The following is a 27,460-nucleotide window of genomic DNA, read 5'->3' as shown; positions in this document are numbered from 1 at the left end:
GGATGAAACGGGGGTTGATGGATGGGGAATTTAATTCTCCATTGAACAGTCTTTGTTTCATCCCTTAATATTAATTAGTCGGCGAATAAATCAACTGAAAAACATAAAGTAAACATTGAGTACAAGGAGGACAAAAATCCCCCTCCGAATCTGTCCCTGTCACAGCGGGACTGCTACTGCCGAGTTACTCATTTACCGACAGTTCGACCGGGACGCCGCCTTTCCCGTGGGGTACCAACTAACATTTTTGGCGTCAGTCAAACCCCCCGATCCGGGCCTCTACTCAGGTCTATCCTCTTTGGAACCGGCCCTTAGAGTCCTTAATTCATAGCCTTCATCACAGTTCTTAGTTGCCGAAGCTCGAAAGTTCACGACTATGTACCCTTTTTCGTTGTTAGCGGCAACGGCTATGGCGTTTTCCGCGATCGATTCCATCACCGCTTGTAATTAAAACCATAAATAAGCAACAATTTTCTTACGAAATGTAAACGATTTGAGTTTCAATTTATTTATCAGCAAATTATCGAATCAATATTTGCTGATTTTGCCATTTTACCAAACAACATTGATTAAAAATTTGATTTCAACATCAACAGTAATTTTCGAGCCAGTGTCTAACCAAAGCCACGTGTCCCCAAACGGCCTTCTGACATTTTCCAACAGGTAAGTTTGTTAATGATGTTATCTATCATTGATGACAAAATGCACGTGTGCAAGAATTCATTTTCGGAGTGCAGTAGAATTCTGAAATCGTTGGAAAGCGTTTCCCATACGATTTTTTCTTGTGATTTATCAATTCTTTATTTCCGTGTCGGTGAGGATGAAAAAAAAAATTTTTTTTGGAAAGGGCGAGTAAAGAAGATATTTCTAAAGTTTTAGAGTTGTTGGTGATGATCCCATGTTATTTTCTCTTCCACAGAAACACTGCGGCATGCTGAGAAGGGATAATGGCTGAGTTTGTGGATGGCTGGTTTTTCGGACATACCCTAGGGGAAGGCGCCTATGGGGAGTAAGTGAACAATGGTCTTTGAGAATTGAACTTTTGAAAATGATTTTCAACGTTTGATGACTTCTGATAATGATTCATTTCATTTTGCGTTCCTGCATCTCAAAAATTTCTTGGGATTTAATTCGAGTAGAGTAAAACTTGTGATAAACAAGACAACCGGCGAGGCTGTGGCTATGAAGATGATTGATCTGCAGAAGCATCCTGATGCTAAGCAGAATATGAAGAAGGAAGCGACTGTCCATCGAATGCTGTCGAATCCGAACATTATTAGATATTATGGACAGAGGAGTGAGGCTACAATGGAGTATATTTTTTTGGAGTATGCCTCAGGAGGCGAACTCTTTGATCGAATTGGTATGATATTTTTGATAATAAATCTTATTTTATGGTTGATTTTAAGCACTTTTAGTAATATTAGTATTGGATTGGTAGGAGGAAAGAAATCTTAAATTATGTCATAGGTAATTTCGCAAATATCTTAGACAGGGAGAAAATGTCAACCATTCTCCTGCCAGCCCAACAATTATAAAGACGTTCACAATAGTATATTTCGTAACTGGTGCAAAAAAGTATTTTTTGGCGAGTGGGAGGTTTATATCACGAGCCTTCGGCTCGTGATATAATCCCACGAGCTAAAAAACATTTTTTCACGAGTTACGAACAATGTTTTTCATCACAATGTGGCGGAAATTGGACTTTTAGGCACGCGGAGCGTGCCGAAAAGTTCACTTTTCGCCACAGCGTGATGAAAAATAATTTACATGGAATTTTTGAGTCCACTTTATCACCCCGTGCAAAATAAAATTTTCATTCCATACGTTTTGAAATTTTATTTTCATACTCATCTGTTGTTGCTCAATTTATTCAATTTGATTTATTTTCCATATGAATTATTTTTGCTTCCGAATGGAAGCATTGTAATCGTTCAAAAAAAAGTTTTCGATTTTTTGTATTATATCGACTTATTATGATCCAAAAAGTCCGAAAATGCAATTTTTAGACGTCGTCCGTACGTATGTGTATGTATGTAACGAATTTTTTCAAACTTTCTCTTCAATTTCTCGCTAATGAATCGATGGAATTGAATCTTCTTTTTTTTAAAAAAAATGTAGGTATTGTTGAGCCCTACCCATCACCGTTAATACAAATTAAATTAATTCATTCATTTTTTCAATTTTTGAATTTTTTCAAAACTCGGCTGTAACACGATAACTAAAAAAACAGTTTTAAATTCATTGAATGATGGCTCAAAAAATTTGTGTGTCCTTGTGATCGAGTTCGAAGACGAAGGTGATAGCCATAATTGTTTTTTTGATTTATCTGAAAGTTTGAAAAAATTTTGTATTTTTTGAAAATCAGAATTCCGGGAATATCTTCAAATATTATGCTCCAAATGAATTCAATCATAACTTAAAATGTTCGTTTTCATCCTATTATGTCGCAGGTAAAAGATGATGACAATAGCTATCTCGGTTGATCTGATTTTTATGATGATTTTTGAAAATTGCTAATTTTTCATAAATTTCCCTGAAAGTGAGCTTTCTGATGTTTTTTCTCACATGTGGTGTCTAAAATTCATTCAATTATGTACAAATGAAATTGTTCTGATAACATTTCATCGAAATTTAAAGATTAAACAGATTGCATCATTCTTTCATTTGATTAAAGTAGCTCTACCCCTACGGCTGGAGTCATTGAGTCTATTTCACAAAAAATACATTCTAAAAATCAGTATTTCTAGCTCTAAATTATTAAAATAAATCATAGAGGTCATGAGCATAATTATTATCTTATATCAATTTTTTTAAAATAAAGTGCACATAACCAGTTTTTCAATTGACTAGCTTGCAAATAACTGTGGCAACGCCGTACGATCATATGGGAAGTTGGTGACGAGCGGAGCGGGCGCCATCACATGGTCACTGTTGTCATGTCTATTCCTGTTGCCAGTATTATTAATAATAAAAAAAACTAAACGATAAATCGTTATCCAACAGGTGCCAATATTTTTTATTATTTTTTTCTCGTTTTTAGGAAAAAAATTAGATTTTAATCTTTGTTTTTCTCCGGTGAGTTGTGGTAAATTGACCGTTTTTCACATAAGGCCCTGTGTTAAATAATGGATTTTCAACATTTCCTTTTAGAAAAACTTGAACGACAATTAAATGAGGAAAAAAATTACGATTCCGAATCACATCGAGTTTTTAGGCGATTTGTTGTAGTTTTTAAAAATCTTTGAATTGAAATATAACCCCAAAAGGGTAGAGCTACTTTAATGATCGAATTTTAGAAATTATTCTAAGAGCATTCGAAAGTTTTCGGAAAAAAATTCCCTTCTCTCTCAGATTTCCATGATTTCTCTCCCCATCCCCCCCAGCTCCCGCATCGATTTTGCAGGAAAAATCTTGCGGGACTCTCCATAGAAAAACGATCGAGTGTCGACTCCCTCAATAGTAAAACCGTGAGATTTAGAGTGTCGCAAATTTTGGCCTACTCAACCGGGAATTGAACCTGGGTCCCCGATAACTATACTATATGCAATAAAAAAGCAATTTCCCACTTGTTTTTCATCAAATGGTAATTCTATTGAAAAATTTGATCTTCAGATTTCGAGTAATACAAACAATTAATTGAATTTTTCAGAGCCTGATATTGGTATGCCATCATGGGAAGCTCAAAGATACTTCAAGCAATTAATTTCAGCAGTAGAGTATTTGCATGGCCATGGAGTAGCTCATCGTGATCTTAAGCCAGAGAATCTCCTCTTAGATGATAAGGACAACTTGAAAGTGTCTGACTTTGGTTTGGCGACTGTTTATAGACTGCAGGGTAGAGAGAGACTCTTGGAGAAACGATGCGGTACTTTGCCTTACGTTGCACCTGAGGTATTGGTACATCCATATCGCGCAGAACCAGCTGATGTTTGGTCGTGTGGAATCATTCTCGTTGCATTATTAGCTGGTGGTAAGCAAAATTGAAAAAAAAACAAAAAGAGGGAAATTGCATACTGCGATGTTTTGCAAGCGGTTGATAAACAAAATTAATGAAGAACCAATAATCACAATCAGTTTCGAATCGAAATATAAATGTTGATTGTTCATTATTTCAACCCTGCTGCTTAAGTTACTCGCATTTTGATTTCAGAATTTCTGTACATAATTCCGAACTGTGTAATGAGACCATGTGATTTTTTTGCTTCCGAATGGAAGCATTGTAATCATGCAAATTTAAGTTTTTAATTTTTTGTTTTATATGGACTTATTATGACCCCAAAAGTTCGAATATGCATTTTTTAGACCGTGTCCGTACGTGTGTCTGTATGTGCGTGCGTATGTAACAAACGTTTTTTTCGATTGTGCGCTAGGGAAGCGATGGAATCGAATAATTTTTTTCCCTCAAATGTAGGTATTGGTGAGCCCTATCCACCACCATAAATTAAAATTTAATTCATTCATTTTTAAAATTTTTGAATTTTTTTGAAAATCGGTTTTTTCACGATAACTAAAAAAAAATGTTTCAAATTCATTAAATAACGGCTCAAAAAAATCGTTGGGGTCTCTTCTTGACCGAGTTCGGAGATGGAGGTGATAGCAATCATCGTCAGTTTAATTTTTCGAAAAATCAGAAGAAAGAACAAAAAAATTTAAATCAGAGTACTGTAGATATCTCTGGATTTTCGCCCTCAAATGGATTCAATCATAGATTAAAATGTTTGTTTCAACGTTACTAAGTCAGAGTTGAAAGATAATCACGATAGCTGTTTCGATAAATCTTATGTTTGGGATAATTTTTGGAAATTCGGAAAATTTTCATCAATTTTTTGGAAATTTCGGTTTTTGATGATTTTTCCCAGCAACTTGTGCTAAATGCATCCAATTAGGTGTGAATAAATGTTTTCTGAGAAAATATACTGAAAATTACGAGGCAAGTATAGAATATTATGTCTCAATTTGATTCGTATCATATTTAACAATGCTATATCAAAAAGTTTGTCGTATGCATGAAGAAGATTTTAGTTAGCCTAATTATCATCAAGGAAGCTTGGATCGACTGTATAGTCATTGAAAAAAGCAGTACGTTATATATATATATATATATATATATATATATATATATATATATATATATATATATATATATTTAACATTCATAAAATTGATGTTCATGAAAAGGATCGAAGCAAACCTGTTATGAGCAACTATAATATTAGATTTAACAATCTAAGATTTTAGTTATCCGGGGCTCATAATCCATATTCTCTTCAGAAAACCCAGATAGAAAGTACAAAAGAGAACAGGTATAGATTTGAGAAAGTGATGTTATGATGATTTCATTTTGTTCTTCTTCGTAGTCATTGTTGCCAGTCAGTTTGGATGAATTTTTGAACAACATTCATTCTGAAGTGTTATTGCACTGTGAAACGATTGACGCGACATGCCCAACTTTCTAGATTACATAAAAAATCCATGTTTCATGAAGCGTCCCATCTTAATGAACTCCTTACTCTGTTGAACGAAGAATTCTGAAAAAAATGATGGTTTGAATGAGATTGTGAAAAAAAAAATCATTTTTGGCTCATAATTCTTGAAGCCGAAAAATATAACACTTCCTTTTTTTCATTTGTCTAGGCGATATATTTATTCATAACATTCATAAATCTTATGTTGTATTCCTTCAGGATTTATGATATGCATAAGCTCCATAAATATTCAATTATGCAGTCCATTTCTACTTCACATATATACATAGATGAGGATTTACTCGATGGAATGAGGACACTTCAACAATTTTATGAGGAATCAAATCATCTACAATGAACCATTTCTCTCCCTTCATAATGCATGCTGTATAATGCCCAAAACTATGTTCATTAATGGCTTCTGGATCATGAAAGTTTACTATTCCGGCTAGAACATATTGTTTATTATTAACAGTTAATGTTGTGGTGAAATCATGTATTGGAACTTGAAATTTATGATCTGATGGACAGTTGATGAAAAGATGGTTATGGAAGTGTACACTTTTCAAAATGCATTGTGTACACTTGATACTAACTCCGTTGAGAATTTCATGGATGGTCGTATCTAATATTTCTTGGAAATTTTGACAATAGAGGTGGCCATAATTGAATATTGCTGCAAAACTGGGTTCTATAATAACCTCATCAATTTTTCTATTACCACATGATAAACACTCTGCTGTCATTGAATAACTTGGATTGTGATTGAAAATTATGGGACATAATTCTGCTACTGTCATTAATGCGTTTACAATTACCAAATCAGACCAGAATCTCATTTGTTTTTGAAAAAATTCCTTAGACTGGAAAATATTAAATCTCAGCTGCCGAACATACTGATCATCAACTTTACCATTCATAATTATATATTTGATGAACTCAAATTCAGTAGTATTGGAACGAATGATGTCATTAAAAAAATTTTCTGCAGTACACGCCGCAATCAATATTTTAACAATACTGTCAAATCCGCATGTCTGCTGAAGGCAAAAAGAAATATTTTGGCCAATTATTGGATCGCATATATTGCCATTTCTGAGTATGTACATTTCTTTTTTTTTTCGCAAAGTCGTTCAGTTGATAATGCTTATTCATGATTTGAAGTATTACTTCCATTATCATGATTTGGCAGCTTCCCTTCAGTAAAATTAAACGTTCTATCATGTTCAAAATGTTCAGTTCGATAGCCGGTCAAAAAAGACCAAAATTCATGACACTCCAATCTCACACAAATTATCTCATAAAAATGACTCAAGGGAGGTTTTTCAAAAGTGAAACTTACCTTCGCCCTTCAGAAAATGCAATACGAAGGGATAAAATGAGAAATGAGAATAAGTCGTGAAAACCTAAAAGAGTATACAAAAAAATGATTGATTATTACAACCGATTTGGTAATATGATTGATCGTAAACAATAAGAGAAATAAGAAAAATTCCATAGAAAACAATAACATGGAATACGAAACTGTAGAAATGAACAATCATGATTATAGAAAAATAAAAACAAAATTAGTATGCAAAATGACCGTTCGGAAGCATATTGCTAATCTATTAGCAAAAAAACCATACTATATATGATGCAGGGGCAATTTCCCACTTGTCTAAATTTTTGAATCATTTTTTCGGGCAGCATAAAGTTTCGAAAATTCTTAGGAACTTATTCTCGTAGCGGGGCAGATAAAGTTGAAAATAATGATTGTATTAAGAAATTATTCAGACTGTCAAAATTAATTTTCCAAAACCCATTGTCAGAAGGAAGAAGAATGGAGCTATAATTTTTTTGTGCTTCTAAAACAATTTGTTATTGAATTAAAAATGCAATTTTGGCTCAAAATCGAGGTTTTACAAATTATATTGTCCAATTTTGGTGCATTAAGTGCTATGGTGAAGGCCGTATACCTGAAATGGAGCTTCCAGCTTTTTTATTTAAGATTCAATTTTCTCTATTTTTTTGGGATTTCAATGGAAAATAAACAATGAAATTCTCGATTTCATTACAATTCCAACAAAACTTTATTAATCGAAATAACACAATATGGAGCGAAACTCTCATTTTAATCGTCCTGCAACTGCATTGAAAATTGCAAACTTGATTGTTACAGTTGAATTTAACACAATTTTTACAAAATGGAATGGTTTCATGCATTAATTATGGAGATATAAGTTATTCAGACCACTAGCATTGTATTGGGACAAATAGAGCTATTTTACTAAAGAATATACATAGAGGAACTTGCAAAACTCAATTAAATGATTCAAATAATTTATTTATAGTCGTGGTGATTTTGAACAATGATAATAATAAGAATGATTTTGACGATTCAATTTATGACATTTGAATTATCAATTTATTGATCTTTTAACGAATCTAGCAGAGAAAATTTCAAGTCTTGTCTTGTGCAATTCGGAAACAATTTTCGTAATTTTCGAACAATGAGCATTAAATGCTGTTTGCTATTTTCATCTTTCGTGAGTAAATTATTGTACTGACTCACGAGAGACACTACTCTTTCTGCAATATCGTTCGTCACACGGAGAGATTTGACAATTTTACGTGCAATCAAAAAATCGTCTATTTCCTCCCATGTTGATCGGACACTGTCCAAAAAACTTGAATCAGTTCTTAAAATCTCGAAAAACTTTATTCTATTTTTAGTCACAGAGGAATCTAAACTTAAGTCTCGAACCACTTCCAGATTTATTCCGGTTTTCCTTTTCTGTCTGTCATTATTGAGGGTGACACGAGATTTTAAGGCCTGGCATATCTTTTTCTTGCACTCTGAACTCACATTATCATCGAAGAACGCCCAATCAACTCTTCAAGTAATATACAAGCAGCATTTGAACTGTCTGTATTACTTGCAGTTGTATTGAACACCATGGCGCACACGTCATTAGTTGCGGCGCATTGCTCCAAATAGTTATGAATCGACTTCGTTTGTCCTTTCCCTGTTCCTTCTTGCAGTCGGGCAACACCGAGTAATTGATACCATTCATCACTTGGTACCAAAACTGGAACTCTATCAATTTTCTCAAATTTATTTTCTGGCGCTGACTGCTGCTTGCCATCTCAGTAAACAGTGAGAACATGGCACAATCTCTTTTTCGCATTATCTCGAATTACATCAGTCAGCATCTCTCGATGTATCCGTCGATTCAGCCCGACACCTACGAAAAAATTCAATAAAAAACCTAGCGAATTCGCTAGAAAATTCTATTGGAATTCTATAAGAATTCTATGGGGTTTCTATTGGGATTCCATTGAAAAATTCTATTCGTTTTTTGCACCGATTCTATTGGATATTCGATAAGAAAAAGTCAATAGATTTCAAATTTCTGTTTGAATTTTTCTGGTGAGATTTTTTCTAGAAGAATGCTTGGGCATCAATTTTCGAACTTTTTCCCACTCAGATTCTGTAACGCAAAATAACTAAATCCAATGGAAAAGACTTCGAAAATTTGTGTCCAATAATCTAATATAGTCCATACGCTGTGACAGGTCCGTATACATTTTTAGGTCCATCGAATTTTATCATTAGATTTTGTGTTTTTGGGCTCCCTGAATACGAATATGTAAACCATTTTTGCGAGGTGTGGTTAGTTTTGTTTATCTATTACAATTTACTTGTTTAAAACGCGATTTCGCGGAAACGGTCCGAGTTAGGCAAAAAAGTTCCAAACAAAAAATTTCCCCCAATGGCAATTGGGGCGAAAATTTTTGAACAAATTACAATGTGCCATTTTTAGGAAAAAAACAATTTATAGATGAATGGCTCTATGCCAGGATGTATTTAATTGATCGACCTTAAATTTTATATATAAGTGTAACTCCATAATACCAACTACTATACTTTTCAAAAGTGTAGTCCGCAAAATTTGAGGGCTTATATCTTTGAAACAGAAAATTGCATAAATATGGGACCAATTTCATGTTTTAAGTCGACGATTACCCTTGCCGAATACGAAGTCTCATATGTATTCATCCACAAGTTTCCGCGATATGACGATTGGAAGCTTTAAAAAACTTATGTTTTTCGGATGTCGTGACAATTTATGAATTTTGACCTAGTCTGAGCATCCCAATTTTATTTTTAAAATTATCTCAATTTTTTATGTGACTACTACCGAGTCGGCTGAAAGCGGCCGGGCATATAATTAATATTGAAATGAAGTTGAAACATGATTTCATTTTTGTTAAGCAACACACCGCAACTTATAATAGTTTCATTTTTATTCGATTTACCTCCTACTTTGTAGTTTTGTGTGATACTAAGATTACATTTGAAAGCCTTTTCATTGAATATAATGAAATTGAAAAATGTATCATAATTTTCTATATGCTCATTCTGTTTTCGGTCACCTCTGTTTGGCACATTTGCCATGGAATACTTCATTTGTTTAATAATGCTATTATTTGATATTGTTTTCGTTTATTGTATTGGATTCATTTGAGTATTGAATGAATATAACCTTAGATTTAGAAAATGAAAATAAGAAGAGAATTAGAGCCAACATTGAAGCCATGTTTCCCTTTATTTTGACAATGGTTTGCAACGTTAATTCTACAATAAACTTTTATACTTCAATCATTTCTCATTCACGACGATTTTTGGTAGATTTTCATCCCTTACGCTAGTTTTATTTGAAAAGTCCTGTTCTTCCTTCTGATCGATTTAAATATGCATTTTTCTCTTATTGACCGTGATCCTCCTAAAAAATGATTGTTCTAATCCTGTGTGCCAGATTTAAGAAAATCAAATTCTAAGTCATCGTACACATAATTATTTCAGGATTCTATGTGTAAAATTAGGCTCTTTATTTTCTGCCCATGCCAAGGTCAAGCACTTGTTGGAAGTTTATTGGAAGATAGATTGGTTGAAAAAAATATCATTCAAAAAAGAAATCCTTATTCGTTAAGTTTCATAATTTAGTGGATGACTCACATCACCGAAAGCAAGGTTCTGAAGATCATCCTCTATTCAAAAACAAACCGATAGCGGTGGCTGTGTTTAGAGTGTGGGATTGGCCGATATCGTACGCTCGAACAGAAGCCAATCCAAGTTTGGTGGAGGCACGGCGATTTTGGTTAAGATAGACTTCAACTATACAGTCATCACATACCCCACCTCGAAGAAAAACTATCCTCGAATACACCATAGTAAAACTCACTTTTAAAATTAATAAGAAAATTTTCATCATCAATGTCTATGCATCACAACGAAATAACAGGAAACAAGAGTCCATTGATGAACTCAACAAATTGTTCACATCATTGAATCTAGAACACCCAGATACTTATTATTTACTCGCCGGAGACCTAAATGCCAGGCACACGACTATAGGGGATAGGGAAAATAATGACAGAGGCAAATATTTGGTGTCTTGGGAGAGAAGTAATTCTTTCGAATTCAAAACAAGAATCTACCCGCCAGCTTATCCCACATTTATTCCAGCCCAAGCTTTCCTGGACATCTGCATCGCAGATAGCAGACTGTGCCTTGAATACCTCCACAATGATCAATTAAAAACCCTCATGTATGGCAGTGACCATAAAGCCCTTCTCATTCACCTGAACCTTGATAATCATACTGAGATTCGGCCCTTGAAGCTTTCAGCCCCCAGGTTCCTCTACAAGGCTATGAACTGGAAATACTTCAGCGACTGTCTGATCAACAACTACGACCTTGAAGTTCCAAAAAATAGAAATCTTACCAGAGAAGAAATTAATGAACACCTCAACAGTATCAACAGACTCATACTGGAATCTATTAATTCCACCGTTCCTAGACTTAAACTTGGCGATAACATCCAGAAGTACGTGAACCGGAAAATCTCTAGGCTCCATTAACACAAGTCTTTCCTTCTGAGGACTCTGAATAACTGCCTCAAAACAGACCCAAGAGCAAAAGCTAAGCTGACACAAAACGTGAAGAGCCTTCTGACAGTTGTCAGAAAGCAACTTCGCACCGAGTTCTCGAAGGCCGTAGAAAAACACTGGGCGAAAATATTTAAAAAAATTAACTACCATGACTGAAAATTTCATGCTAACCGTCAATAGAATTTTCAGACCTAGAAGTAATAGAGGTTTCGCTGACATGCAAATTCAAGATGATCAACTGGAGTTGCTGAACAGGGCTGAGTGTGACCTCGATAAAACTCCCAAAGACGGTAATAAATTTATTTTCTCGGAACCTGTATCAAAACTTGATGTACTAGGAGCATATTACGAGGCAATAAACTCCCCCAGGCACCTCAACACAGGGACCAGGCTCAGGGAACTTGTGGATAATAAAGTAACCTACTTCAAACAGAAATTTGAGGACGACAGAAGTAATACAACTGTAATAAATTTTTCGCCCCATAACACTTCCATCAACCCTGCATATTGAGATTCTCTTGATGACCAATACTTCACCAATCCTGCCCAGGTAGCCCTCATCCTTAAGAACATGCTCAATAAGACCTCCAGTGGAGTAGACAAAATCCCCGCAGTTATACTAAAACATCTTCCTGAAAGAGTGCTGATCGACAACACTAGTCTATTCAACTCACTGAATCTGAAATTCTTTCCTGAATTATGGAAACAATCCCAGAGCATACCAATTCATAAGACAATTCCCTGAACGAACCTTCAAGCTACAGGCCCATTAGTATGACGCCAAATATTAGCAAAGTGTACGAGTCGATCATCAACAACATCATCAAGCACTGCAGAAATGAAAAATTTTAGTGACACTCTAAATCTCACCGTTTCATTGTCGAGCGGTAGTCTCGCAAGAGACAACTGTACCTGGGCAGGTTTTTCCCTCAAATGAGGTTTTCCCTTGTCCTCCGGTGAATGCGGTACAGGGGGTTGTGGGGGTGGGAAGGGAACAAATCATAAAGACCCGAAAGGGTATACGGGAAGAAAAATTTTTTTTTCGAAAACAATTACATTAATTACGTTGAATGAAAAAGAAGAAATGTCATAATCTTGTCGATGCTAATTATTATAAAGAAATGCAATAATAACTTCCAAGAAGTCAAGTAATTTCATGCCAGAACCATTCAGTTGTACTTCCGTCACAAAATTTGGATATTACTCTATCGGCTTGAAGAAAAGATGCTTTGATGTAAAATGTCAAATTGAAAATATTGCGGTTATATTTTATCATATGAAATATTTCAACTATTGTATAAAATTCTTCAATTTTTCTCCAGAGATATGACGCAGCCACAAACCCTCATAATTTCACCATACCATGGTTACCTTTTCACGGATGAAAAAATCGTATAGAAATTTTCTCTATGAGTTGCGTATAGAAATTCTATAGGATTTCCGTATACGATATTCGGATATTTCTATACGAATATTTTCAAATTTTTACATGAATTTTTGTTTTTATACGAAAGATGTCTAAAGGCTCCAGAGAAAAACGTAGAGAAACGTGTCGCAACTCCATACGAAATGTTTCTGTACATGTGGCAGTGGGTCGTACGGGATCAAGCCTATAGAAATCGTACAGAAATAATTTCTATAAAAAATATCCGTGTATAAACATCCGAATATCATGTACGAAAATCCTATAGAAATTCTATACGCAATCCGTATAGAAAATTTCTATACGATTTTTTCTTACGTGTTGTAACCGGAACTTCATATTTCCATATTTTCTATTTCCTACCTATCCCAGTTGTGGCACAAGAAACTGGGTTCCTGGGTCTTAAAATCCGAAATCTCATAAAACGAATTATCAACCAATTTATTCATCTTATTTACATAGATAAGTTTCGTAGATTTCAATGATTGAAATGACGCTAAATCTAGCTGAACAACTAGCAGACGAAAGTTCAGGGACGTACCAAGAATTTTGGGGGCTCTGTCCATTGAAACGAAAGGGATACCCGCCCTCTTTTTTTTTCACCGAGAAACATTCCTAGACAGACGTCACGAAAGATATTCACCCCCTGGATTAGAGAAAACGCGTCCTTGGAGGGCGAAACCCCCAAATTTTTCACTTTTTCTGATAAAAAATTATTTACTCTCAAAGAGTTAGAACCTACTTCAATTTTTCATTTAAAAAATATCCTCAGGCACCACCTTGATCACCCAAAACAGGTTCGACTCATTCGAAGTAGCGTAAAGATGTGCTTGGAGGTAGAATCCCCTACATTTTAGATTTTTATAGCAAAAAAAAAAAAATGCGCTCCCGGCGTCGGAACCTACCTGAAAAAAAATCTACTTAATACAGTGGATAATTTTTTGCTTCCGAATGGAAGCATTGCAATCGATCGACTTTTCGATTCTCTGATTTTGCCTGGAAATGATGTAGAATGGTCTGAAACGTAAAAATACAAAATTTGAGGACCATGTGTGTATGTGCGCGTGGTCAAATCGGTCCACTTGATGGTCAGCTTTTAGAAAATCGAAGAAATAAACGGCTAAAATAATTCCAAAAAATCGGAAATTTTGTAAAGAGAAATCGAGGTTTGCTTTTGAATCGTTTTTCGCAAATATCTTGGAAAATCTCCAACCGACTTCAACTTTTTCTTTTTTAATATTCGTCTCGATGTCATCTATCTGAATCTATCAAAACCTATATAACCCACCATACAAAGTTTTCGAGATATTTTAGTTTTTCTGTTTTTCGCTAAAAATCCTTGTACGCGCTCTCAGTTAAAAAAAAAAAAACAATATATCCCCTCAAAATTAGGCACAAAGTCTCCTTCCATGAGTACAATGTTTCGTATTGAAGGTGGGCTCAATCGGATAATTAGTTTACGATATATTCAACTTTGTATCTAGAACGATTTTCTGGAATATCTCAAAAACTACTTCACCGATTTCATTTTTTTTTTCACAATGTTCGTCTCGATATCCTCTATCCCAACCAATCGAAATATACATACCATGTCATAAGAAATTTTCGAGATATTGCAATTTTTTCTGTTTTCTGTTTTTTTTTCTGTTTTTTGTGTTTGTGTTTGTTGTGTTCCCTAAATTCTTTGTTCGCACAATAACTTGAGGAAAAATTGGAATAGGAATGTGATGTGAGAACATAGTTTCTCGTGTAAATTGAAAAAGGAAATTGCTATTGATCCATTCGGATGCTTACTACAAATGGAATTGGTAGATTTAAAAAATAAAAATACAAATAACACATAAAGTAACAGTCACATACCTTCTGCAATATAAGAGGGGCCAACTGCTTGTTCTATTAAAAAAATTGAACATTGAAAAATTTTTCCCCACGCTCACCTTGCCCCTCTCGAGATGGGTCAACATTATCTACAGGATTTAAAGGATTGCCTCAGAACATATTTGAAATTTAGACAGTGAGTAATGGTTGCCATCTCTCGAATAAAAAATGTTATTAGTAGAATGCACGGGGATTTTCACCCCAAGCACACCTTCACCCGTCTTCGAATGTCTTGAAATTTATTTAGAGATTTGGGGAGGTGCCTGAGAATATTCTTTAGATGAACATTCAAGAAAGGGTCGAACTCTGCAGTGTATATGAGTTTTGTTTACCAGGAAAAAGAAAAATTTGTGGATTTCACCTCCAAAACACCCCAATGTTCGTTTGCAAAGGACTCGAAATTTTTCATGTGCTGGTGGGGACGGGGGTGCCTAGGAACATTTTTCGAATGAAAAATTCAACTACTCAACTTATCGACCATTGGGGTGCAATAATTTTTTTTGTCGGACATCTATAGAAGCATGGGTTATGTCGATATATCTCAAATCGATTGAGCAATGTGTCCATATTGGGTGTGTGAATATGACTCCGCCCTTTTTTGTTCAAATAAAACACATTTGCTTGTTTAGACAATTAAAGAAAAGTTTATTGAAAGTATGCTCCATATTTGCAGCAACAACCTTCGCCCATTTTTCAGGTAATTTACGTATTCCTTGCCTGAAGAAATGCCTGGTCTTTTGAGCTGATCCAATTATCAAGCCAAATTTTGATACTTTTGTATGAAGTGAACCGTTCTCCCGTAAGATCTGATTGCAGTGTTCGGAATAAGTGGTAATCCGAAGGAGCTATGTCTGGCGAATATGGCGGGTGGAGTAGCACTTCCCAGTCCTGTCCATCTAAATATGGGATATTCCATGTCAACTCAGCCACCCTGAATTTTTTGGGTTCTAAGAATCCTGAATTAGTATGCTTACAGTCAAGTACTACATCAGTAAATACTTCCCCTAAATTTTCGCTCCTTTAACATCAATTGTTTGTCTGAAACATATGAGAAAAGCTCAAATTTTTGAAAAATCATATCTTGCGAGCAAATTGGCGAATTTCAATGAGTAAAATACGATTTTTTTCGTTTTTTCATGTACTTTGTGAATAAAAACACGACAGTACTACAACGACAAGGAAAAGTCCATTTTTCGCGTTTCTCACTCTTTGAGCATCAGTGTTATCCAAAGGCCAAACAAAAATGGAATAATGTTTCTTTTCCTCGATGGATCATCATAATACACAACTTTTCCGGGATATTTGAAGATGGCAAACCCATATGGAGACAAGGGAAAATTTTTTTTTCATGGAAATTTCGATTTTTTGATCATTTATGAAACATTTCATGTCAATTGAGCCACCCTGGATTTTTTCGGGTCTCGAAATGGAACATTGGCATGCTCAAAGTCAACTACAGTGGACTCTGGTTAGAGTCGACTGTTTTGCGGGATAGGGGAAGCGAATTCGGAGAATTCGACTCTATTTCCCTGCCCCCACTACGCGCTCACGCCGAGCCCGACTTCCGAGAACTGGGAACGATAAAATGAAAAATACTATTTCTTTTCTCTCTCAATTCAACACTTTATTTTAATGATACACTTTAGTTCATAGCTTTAACTATAATAGCAATATTCATATAGATTCAGACGATTTCTTTTATTATCAATATTTTTACACCACTTTCTGATCGTCGTATGATGCACTCCAACCTCATCGCATAGATCATTTATGTTCTCTCCACTATCCAATCGTTCTAAAACACTCACTTTAGTTTTAATACTCACAACAGTTCTCGTCTTACTCTTTTTACTCGCAATGTTACAGTCGTTTTCTTTACCTCGCTTCCTTATTTTATTTAATCCAATTTTGAATTAATTTTATGCCAACAAAACGAGATCCTGCCCCCATGACAGCCAGAAGTGGACTAAATTTTTTGATCGACAATTCAAATGCAGAATATTTTATTTTTCGTCTCTACTGGAATCGGAAGACAATAGCAATTCGAAGAAAATATTGGAGTGTTTACTCTCCGGCTTGTGTGGTGGCAGAGTGGGGGAAGCGCTCGAGCGGCGAGAAAAAAAAATTGAGGGGAAGTTCGACACTAACCAATATGCCTCTAACCAGAGTCCACTGTACTATGTAAGTTTGAAATTGTCGTAAATTTGCATCCCGTCAACATCACTCGTGTACCTGGTAGGCATATCCAAAGCTCAAAATTTCAATGGATCATTTCTCACGGACCTGTCGGCGGATTGTGATAAATAATGAGTTTGTGAAAAACAATACACCAAAATCATTCCAAGATGTTAAAATTTCGTTCAATTTCAAAATGGGATACATGAGTATCGACGAATGAAAAACATTTTCATGTAAAAAATTGGGTTTATTAATTATTCACGTCTACAAGTATATGAATAACAATGAAAATTCACAGTGCTCACTATTCGGCGAATTTTTAGGTCGACGATAAACACTCAATTGCAGAGAAAGAGCACATTGCAATCGATCTTTCCTATATCACAATGGCTACCTTGATGTACGTCANTCAGCCACCCTGAATTTTTTGGGTTCTAAGAATCCTGAATTAGTATGCTTACAGTCAAGTACTACATCAGTAAATACTTCCCCTAAATTTTCGCTCCTTTAACATCAATTGTTTGTCTGAAACATATGAGAAAAGCTCAAATTTTTGAAAAATCATATCTTGCGAGCAAATTGGCGAATTTCAATGAGTAAAATACGATTTTTTTCGTTTTTTCATGTACTTTGTGAATAAAAACACGACAGTACTACAACGACAAGGAAAAGTCCATTTTTCGCGTTTCTCACTCTTTGAGCATCAGTGTTATCCAAAGGCCAAACAAAAATGGAATAATGTTTCTTTTCCTCGATGGATCATCATAATACACAACTTTTCCGGGATATTTGAAGATGGCAAACCCATATGGAGACAAGGGAAAATTTTTTTTTCATGGAAATTTCGATTTTTTGATCATTTATGAAACATTTCATGTCAATTGAGCCACCCTGGATTTTTTCGGGTCTCGAAATGGAACATTGGCATGCTCAAAGTCAACTACAGTGGACTCTGGTTAGAGTCGACTGTTTTGCGGGATAGGGGAAGCGAATTCGGAGAATTCGACTCTATTTCCCTGCCCCCACTACGCGCTCACGCCGAGCCCGACTTCCGAGAACTGGGAACGATAAAATGAAAAATACTATTTCTTTTCTCTCTCAATTCAACACTTTATTTTAATGATACACTTTAGTTCATAGCTTTAACTATAATAGCAATATTCATATAGATTCAGACGATTTCTTTTATTATCAATATTTTTACACCACTTTCTGATCGTCGTATGATGCACTCCAACCTCATCGCATAGATCATTTATGTTCTCTCCACTATCCAATCGTTCTAAAACACTCACTTTAGTTTTAATACTCACAACAGTTCTCGTCTTACTCTTTTTACTCGCAATGTTACAGTCGTTTTCTTTACCTCGCTTCCTTATTTTATTTAATCCAATTTTGAATTAATTTTATGCCAACAAAACGAGATCCTGCCCCCATGACAGCCAGAAGTGGACTAAATTTTTTGATCGACAATTCAAATGCAGAATATTTTATTTTTCGTCTCTACTGGAATCGGAAGACAATAGCAATTCGAAGAAAATATTGGAGTGTTTACTCTCCGGCTTGTGTGGTGGCAGAGTGGGGGAAGCGCTCGAGCGGCGAGAAAAAAAAATTGAGGGGAAGTTCGACACTAACCAATATGCCTCTAACCAGAGTCCACTGTACTATGTAAGTTTGAAATTGTCGTAAATTTGCATCCCGTCAACATCACTCGTGTACCTGGTAGGCATATCCAAAGCTCAAAATTTCAATGGATCATTTCTCACGGACCTGTCGGCGGATTGTGATAAATAATGAGTTTGTGAAAAACAATACACCAAAATCATTCCAAGATGTTAAAATTTCGTTCAATTTCAAAATGGGATACATGAGTATCGACGAATGAAAAACATTTTCATGTAAAAAATTGGGTTTATTAATTATTCACGTCTACAAGTATATGAATAACAATGAAAATTCACAGTGCTCACTATTCGGCGAATTTTTAGGTCGACGATAAACACTCAATTGCAGAGAAAGAGCACATTGCAATCGATCTTTCCTATATCACAATGGCTACCTTGATGTACGTCATCCATTCCGTTGCTTCGTCTTCGGGAAAACTTCTCCTCTAGTTGCAGCGGAATATCTCTTGATTAATAAATCCTTTCCTTCTAGAGGAATAAAACCATGATTTTTCTGTATAGCTGGAATCGCCTTTGCACTGTCGAATCTTGTCTTCAAACTTTCCTTCATATCCTCGTGTTCTTGTTTACTATAGAAAAAAACGTCGAGATCCTTGAAATTATTTTTCGTCCACTGGAACAAAGTATCCGTAGTGAGAATAGGTTCACCATTGGTAGTTTGCAGACTTCTCCGTCTTGCTTCTCTCTTAAAGACTGCGCCTACTCCATCGCATGCTGTCTTTCCATGCGCGGTCGCATGAAAATGCGCCTTAGCCTCAACTCCAAAATCATTTTTGTGCAACAAAAGATTAGCCATATTATATCCATTCTTATAGTGTTGACCGGTACCATCTGTGACATAGATCAATTTGTTTACGACAGCACAGACTTGTTGTATGTGTCGTATCAGAATCTCTTGCATCAAGTGAACTGCAGTAGTATCATGGACGAGACTATCAGATAAGATGACTAAACTTCGATGTTAAATATTATTGCCATGGCGATAATAATACATTACTGGATGGACAGTGCATTGATCATTGTTATAATGAAAAGATTGAGCAGCATCTTGAGCTACAAGGCATCATTCTCCGAAAAATGAGCCTGCATGAGTATTTCACCATCAATCAAATTCTCTTTTCGTTCTTTCACGAAAGCGTTTTGCTGCATTGCAATGAAATGATGAGATTTCAATACTCTCAATCGTTCACAAAGCGCGTCAACGAATTCACATATTGGAAGTCTCTGGGTCTGTAATGTTGATCTATCCACAGTTTGCTAAGTTCTGAATTCTACAGTGTCAATCATAGTATCGTGGAGGAGGTCCTTCAGCTCAAACGATAATGCGTCAACTCCAGGACAGTTCTTGCATTCGTCTAAGTGGCATTCAGGTGTTGAATTGGGGCACATGATTCTTGCGAGGCAGTCTTTATACTCGGTAAGGGGACATGTTGAGTTCTTCGTGAGAGTGGAAAAGTTGATTCCATCCAACATCAATTTGCAGTTTTGATAACAGGTACAGACACATACCATGTGTGTACCACTCGCTCCTGCCAATACACAGTGTTTCGCACTTAACTCCGCAAACTTGCTGATCCCCACCGGTGATTCCGGATGAGCAGTTTTATATTTTTTATGGAGATCGTTCAAGTCTTCCAGGACCATCCTCATCATTCGGCTGTTAATCTCATAGAAATTACGGACTTTTTTAACCGTCTGTTTGGGCAATGATTTCCCAGCCTTGGCAACGGTTGAAGCAAATATTCCTCTCTTTTCCCGCAGTTGTTTTGCTTTCTTAGCCATGTGCCTTGTCGTACCAAATTCACGGCTCACCTGTCGCTGACTCCATGACGGTGACGCAACCGTCAAGATTTTTATACGTTCAAAATATTTCGTTGTCGTTTTGAATTTTTCCTTGAGTCCATCCAACATTTCTTCTAATTCCAATTCTGTCGGTGAACGAAAATTCGCTGGTCTGTCCCTGTGATGCTCTGTCTCTGAATCATCATCTGTTATTGGAGCATCGGGCTCCGCCGAAACTTCGTTGAAAATCACGTTACCATCAGGATCAATTGAATGGAAGGAGTGACCTGGTCTCAATGAACTGCCTGTGATATTGCCAGTGGAAACATGTGCTAGAAATGGTGTTGCGTTGGACGAACGATCCGTTAAATCATTTGATAATGATGAAGAGACTTCCTTATTTGACGGAGATTCAAAGGGTAGCGATCCAGGAGTGTAAGTTGAAGCTCTGATCCTACAGTTGCTGCATAGTCTTGCATTTTCTGGTAAGAATGGGAATTTCTGCCGTAGTATTATCGGGATGCAACGCAGGCTTTTACCAGTGTGACCTCTTTTTCCCCAGGCACTCGCATTGGATTTGCACAACTCTTGGTATGCGGCATCTTATGGAATGGGAATGAATGATTTTTATGAATGAATTGATTATTGATAAGGAGAAAAATTGTTATAATGATTAAGTAGGTTTAAAAGTTTACTATTAAAATGATTCATACCATACATCACATACCTTGCTGGAAGTTGATCGAGAATAAACGTAGGATAATAGCCGTCGGGGAGTTACTGGTAACGATAACGCACTGAGTCGTGTGAGATGTTGTCCACTTGAGAGTGTGATGAGGACTAATGAAACGTTCATTATTTGGAAATTCGAGGGACTGTATGGAAACTCAATTCCGAGAAATCACGAGTTTTTTCAAACCCCCACTTGAAACCGTTGATTTTTTGTGCTCACATGTTTTATATCCATTGTTCACTGTATGTAAACATCAACCCCAAGGTCGTTCCTCAAAGACATTCGGACCATATTTAATTTCTTGTGTTGACCAAGGAGGAGGTTCCGCTGAAAAATCTTACAGCGCATCAATCGGCGGGGACTGCGATTCGAACCCGTATCATCAGACTAGCAATCCATTACGGTATCGACCGAGCTATCATTGGCCTTCAATTTGTATACATCATGATGAGTGTTAAATCATGCGGATTTGATGACTTAACACTATTTCGAACGAAATACGACCATAAAATGGTACACAAGTGCTATTAAGAGGATGGAGATTTAAGAAAATCTTTACTTTATATAGTAGCCGACTTTGAGCATGTCAATGTCTGATTTCGAATCCCAAAAAAATCCAGGGTGGCTCAATTGACATGAAATGTTTCATGAATGATCAAAAAATCGAAATTGCCATTTTGAAATATCCCGAAAAAGTTGTGTATGATGATGATCCATCGAGGAAAAGAAAATCTTTTTTTATTTACTTAAATTGGCCAATTTGTTCGCAAGATATGATTTTTCGAAAATTTGAGCTCTTCTCGTATGTTGCAGACAAACAATTGATGTTAAAGGAGCGAAAATTTAGGGGAAGTATGTACTGATGTAGTACTTGATTGTGAGCATACTAATTCAGGATTCTTAGAACCCAAAAAATTTAGGGTGGCTGAGTTGACATGGAATGTCTCATATCCGGTGCATAAGATACACCATCTGCACGTCTAGACGGCAGTAATGTCAATAAATGGTTAAAAGACCGAAAATTGTTATGAAAAAATACTTACCATTTAATCCGTATATGTGTAACACGGTTGCACTAACGTTAAATACGGATACGCATGCACTCCCCTCCCACTCGGTGCGACCGTATGTGAGTATAAAAAGCCAGTACTGATGGCGTGATTTTCATATACATTAGTCTCATCATGTTCCAAACAGACATCTCAACCGTGATTGACGATAACGCGTGTGTTAACCCTATGGATACCATATCTCCGGGGTATTATAGGCCCCTTCAAGAGTTACCATGGTTTGAGGGAAAATTGGAAGGTTTCTCCCCGCAAAATTTTGGAGCCAAACGTAAATCTAGTGCAGAGAACACCTCTATAGACAAAGAAAACCAACCTCCCGTGGTGAAGAAGCAGAATGTTGGAACGACTAAACTGGCAGGGACTTTCATGGATCAGCCTTTATTACTTGCGGATACTTTGTTGATCAATAAAGTACATACAAAACAAGTAACCACCGGCTTATTGTAGACTGAAAAGGGTACTATTACACCCGTGGTGCGGATAATTGCAACATTTCCCCGGACAGTGATCACATTGGCCCCTTCAGAATGGTACAACATGGCTGAACATATACCAATCATGCTTGAGTATTTCGCTGAGTCTGAATCACCGCAGGATGATGAAAAATTTGCTTCGATATTTTGTGGTCCAGGTAAGAGAATTAGTTTCACCCGTTCAAGTTCCGGCTATAGAGCAATCCTCATCTCTGATCTTGGGACCAAGGCGAATATCTACGTATTGGATAGCACGATACGCTGTCTATCATGGCGGAAGACCTGGATTACTCAACGTATACAGTATTTGAAGAATATACCTAGAGAGACGTATAAGCAAGGTATTGTGGACAACTTGACTACTTTTTTGTGGATGGAAATCATGGAGTGTAATAGGGAAAAGTGGTTGTCGCATGATATTATAATGAAAACCATTTTCAAACATTTTGAACAGTTGTTTGACATGACTCGTCACAATCTTGCATATAAAAATGTGAATGTTGAAAATCTTTTTGATTTCTTTGGACAAATTGTCACGTTATACACCGGTGAAATTGTTAAAAAAGTACGCTTGGCAGTTGATGCAGAAAAAATAGAAACCGCGTAGCAGCAGAAACGCAAAAATCTGTAACTTTTTCGCTGTAAATGAAGAATAAATTTAGATGAAACATTAAAATGATACTAATATATTTCCCCTACCCCAATTTCCCCCCGCCAGCGTCGTCAGATATATTACTTTATCCATCTGTCGGCTGCTTCATTAAAAAAGTCTCTTATAGTGATCGCATCAATATGGATGTCGCTGTCGTTATCCAAGGTTTCCGTGGCAAAAATGGGAAATTCTTGCCAAAAGAAATCGCTGTTGCTGATACTGAGGGAGTATTTCTTTCGCACTGGATTTGGAATGCATCTTACCCGTACTTGGACCTTTCTACCTGTTGGCGTGCATTTTCACTATTGGTGGTGAGGAGGCTGTATATCTCCAGATCTTATCTACACGAGAGACTATCAATTTGGGTACAGAGACGGATTTTAAAAACAATACATGTCTGCAGAATGAAGAAAAGACTGTGGGTTACCTCCATGCCATGAAAAACACGATGGACGTTCAGACGTATAACTGCGCCCTACAAACAGTTTTAAATATACGTAATCATTTAATTCATAAAAAGTGGGAGGATAATACAACGAGTCAGTGTTCAAGACCCGAGACTGACGACGAGTTCGACGACGCCGACACTCGAAATATCGACCATAAATCCCCTGTTTGTAAAGGTATTTTCAATATTTTTTGAACAGTTTTGCATATCAAATTGATATAACGGCGTATTGTAACTCTAGAGAGGTGAAATTCATTTTTAAAAGAAGATCGAGGACGGCCGCAACATTGGGTTTATCTGTATTTCGCTGTCATTGTGCCGAAACTATTGAGCACCGTGGAGGTATTTATTGGATTTTACTCATCGCCATCGCAATGACCTGTGCTACGGGCCTTCTGATCAACCGCNCGTATACAGTATTTGAAGAATATACCTAGAGAGACGTATAAGCAAGGTATTGTGGACAACTTGACTACTTTTTTGTGGATGGAAATCATGGAGTGTAATAGGGAAAAGTGGTTGTCGCATGATATTATAATGAAAACCATTTTCAAACATTTTGAACAGTTGTTTGACATGACTCGTCACAATCTTGCATATAAAAATGTGAATGTTGAAAATCTTTTTGATTTCTTTGGACAAATTGTCACGTTATACACCGGTGAAATTGTTAAAAAAGTACGCTTGGCAGTTGATGCAGAAAAAATAGAAACCGCGTAGCAGCAGAAACGCAAAAATCTGTAACTTTTTCGCTGTAAATGAAGAATAAATTTAGATGAAACATTAAAATGATACTAATATATTTCCCCTACCCCAATTTCCCCCCGCCAGCGTCGTCAGATATATTACTTTATCCATCTGTCGGCTGCTTCATTAAAAAAGTCTCTTATAGTGATCGCATCAATATGGATGTCGCTGTCGTTATCCAAGGTTTCCGTGGCAAAAATGGGAAATTCTTGCCAAAAGAAATCGCTGTTGCTGATACTGAGGGAGTATTTCTTTCGCACTGGATTTGGAATGCATCTTACCCGTACTTGGACCTTTCTACCTGTTGGCGTGCATTTTCACTATTGGTGGTGAGGAGGCTGTATATCTCCAGATCTTATCTACACGAGAGACTATCAATTTGGGTACAGAGACGGATTTTAAAAACAATACATGTCTGCAGAATGAAGAAAAGACTGTGGGTTACCTCCATGCCATGAAAAACACGATGGACGTTCAGACGTATAACTGCGCCCTACAAACAGTTTTAAATATACGTAATCATTTAATTCATAAAAAGTGGGAGGATAATACAACGAGTCAGTGTTCAAGACCCGAGACTGACGACGAGTTCGACGACGCCGACACTCGAAATATCGACCATAAATCCCCTGTTTGTAAAGGTATTTTCAATATTTTTTGAACAGTTTTGCATATCAAATTGATATAACGGCGTATTGTAACTCTAGAGAGGTGAAATTCATTTTTAAAAGAAGATCGAGGACGGCCGCAACATTGGGTTTATCTGTATTTCGCTGTCATTGTGCCGAAACTATTGAGCACCGTGGAGGTATTTATTGGATTTTACTCATCGCCATCGCAATGACCTGTGCTACGGGCCTTCTGATCAACCGCAAAATGAAGATATTGAAATCGGTAATACCGAAGACGATACTGAAGATGAGGGAACACCCTCCATTGTATACAAGCTAATTATAATGATATGTCTAGTCGCATCAATTGTAGGCCCTTTATATGTCTTAGGAATGAAATGGGTAGACGCTCTTTTCATTCATTATTATTATTGCATACCAGATCTTTTCAATGAAACGTTAGGTAACTCATCACTGACACAAAATGTAACCAAAATGTTGAATAAAACTTAGTTAACACGCAATACCCCCTTCCCGTGTGCACTTCTAGTGCGGTAAGGTTTTGAGGTGTTTTCTTATGTTTTCGGGTATGAGAAATCCGAATCCGGTGGTATTCTTTATGTAAGTGCGTGCAATCAATAGTTATAAACAAATTAAGTGGTTTTTTTGATGATTTTTTTTTTATGGGAAACATTGGCAAATAGAAGAAAATGTTCATGACAAAAGTTGTTCCTTTTTGTGTAATAAATAATGATCAATTTTTTAAATCAAAATCCATCAATCCGTTGCCGAAATATGGTCCACCAGGTGAACGCAGAAGGATGCGCGGCGCGGGCAGTCCGCTCGAACCTCTTCCGTGTCGCGTACGCACCCATTTTCACATCATTTTGATGCTTTCGTCACGGATGCAACAATTGAAGGAGTAATTCAAAGAAGATAATCCTACATAGAAGTCAAAATTCAATGAAATGAGGGTGAAGCGAGCGAATGATCAATCTGTACAACTCCACACCGTTACTTGAAAACGAAAAAAATACTCATCTGCATCCACATATCAATTTCTGACGATCGCGTTTCAATGATCAATCAGAAGCGGGGGTAAATGAATGAATTAACACTGTTGTTCAATCTTGTCTGACATCTTTGCTACAAACTCGGGTCTTCAACTCGAGCTTTCAATTGAAGGAGTTTGTAGCCGAGTTTGTAGCAAAGATGTCAGACAAGATATGAATGTTTTTTTGGGCTCAAACGAAAGAGCGGGTCGAGAAATGACGTGCTAGAGCCTCTAAACATCACAAACGAACGCCCACCTGACATTTTTAATACACTCACACCATGAATTTAAAGTGAATACTGCACAAAGAATGAATGTCATCCAGAATTTATTTCTCGTCAATAACTTATGATTATAAATTTTCTGTCATCGACTGATAGAACTCAATAGTTATTAGTTAATTCAATACTCCGGCCCGAAGAGACTCTGAAAAAAATCACGTATTTAAATGTGACGAACATTCTCTTACGAGGATCGGAGGAAGACTGATTTATCGGAGTATTTTCTAAACGTCAGTTGACTACAACAAGAAGAAACAAGAATATTTTTGCAGCTGTCCCCTCCGAATTTTCATGGAATTGAAAATTCGCAGAAATAATCCAAATAAATATCTCTCATACTTGGAATATTAGTGTTTTGTGTGTTTTTGTTTTCCTTTCTATGTACCAATACATGAGTAGAGGTCGTTTTATCTGAGAAAAATGACGGATTGATGAGCATTCAGAGGACATCGAGCGTCCCACCCATCTTCGCGCGTCGCGCATCCTCCCGTGCCCACCTGGTGAACCATATTTCAGCAACGGATTGATGAATTTTGATTTAAAAAAATGATAATTATTTATTACACAAAAAGAAACAACTTCTGTCATGAACATTTTCTTCTACTTGCCAATGTTTCCTATAAAAAAAAATCATCAAAAAAACTACTTAATTTGTTTATACCTATTAATTGCACGCACTTACATAAAAAATACCACCGGATTCGGATTTTTCATACCCGAAAACATAAGAAAACACCTCAAAACCTTACCGCACTAGAAGTGCACACGGGAAGGGGGTATTGCGTGTGGACTATCTGTAGAAATGTAAAATTTGTACAAGTGTTTCATTGTCTATTGTTAACGCATTCCTAACACCAAACCCTTCCGGATAAGTGCTCCTAATAGCAGCTGTGTTTACCTAAGACCCACCTGACGCTACCCCCTCCACCTTTATAGTCACCTGATACTTTTTCCCGAATATTTTACGATTTCCGTCTTTCCTTCCCCCCTCTCGCCGCCCCCACCATCCCACCCTACACCAGCGACACCTCCTACCCCAC

General features: G+C 36.5%; 1 protein-coding gene across 4 annotated transcripts in view; it reads left to right on the top strand.

Moving 5' to 3' along the window:
- The first annotated feature begins 257 nt into the window (after positions 1 to 257).
- LOC107040402 (serine/threonine-protein kinase grp) overlaps positions 258 to 27,460 on the top strand; it is a 281,876-nt gene continuing 254,673 nt past the window's right edge. For all 4 annotated transcript variants that reach the window (XM_015260481.1, XM_015260478.1, XM_015260480.2 and 1 more), the window contains exons 1-5: positions 258 to 484; positions 597 to 663; positions 920 to 1,009; positions 1,140 to 1,363; positions 3,653 to 3,973. In XM_015260481.1, coding sequence (XP_015115967.1) covers positions 948 to 1,009; positions 1,140 to 1,363; positions 3,653 to 3,973 — 607 coding nt within the window. In that variant the 5' untranslated portion in view covers positions 258 to 484; positions 597 to 663; positions 920 to 947. The remainder of the gene's footprint in view (positions 485 to 596; positions 664 to 919; positions 1,010 to 1,139; positions 1,364 to 3,652; positions 3,974 to 27,460) is intronic.

This window comes from Diachasma alloeum, unplaced genomic scaffold (genome assembly GCF_001412515.2).
Source record: "Diachasma alloeum isolate Michigan unplaced genomic scaffold, Dall2.0 Dall_scaffold_00332, whole genome shotgun sequence".
Lineage (NCBI taxonomy): Eukaryota > Metazoa > Arthropoda > Insecta > Hymenoptera > Braconidae > Diachasma > Diachasma alloeum.
This window is presented reverse-complemented; position numbering and strand designations above follow the sequence as displayed.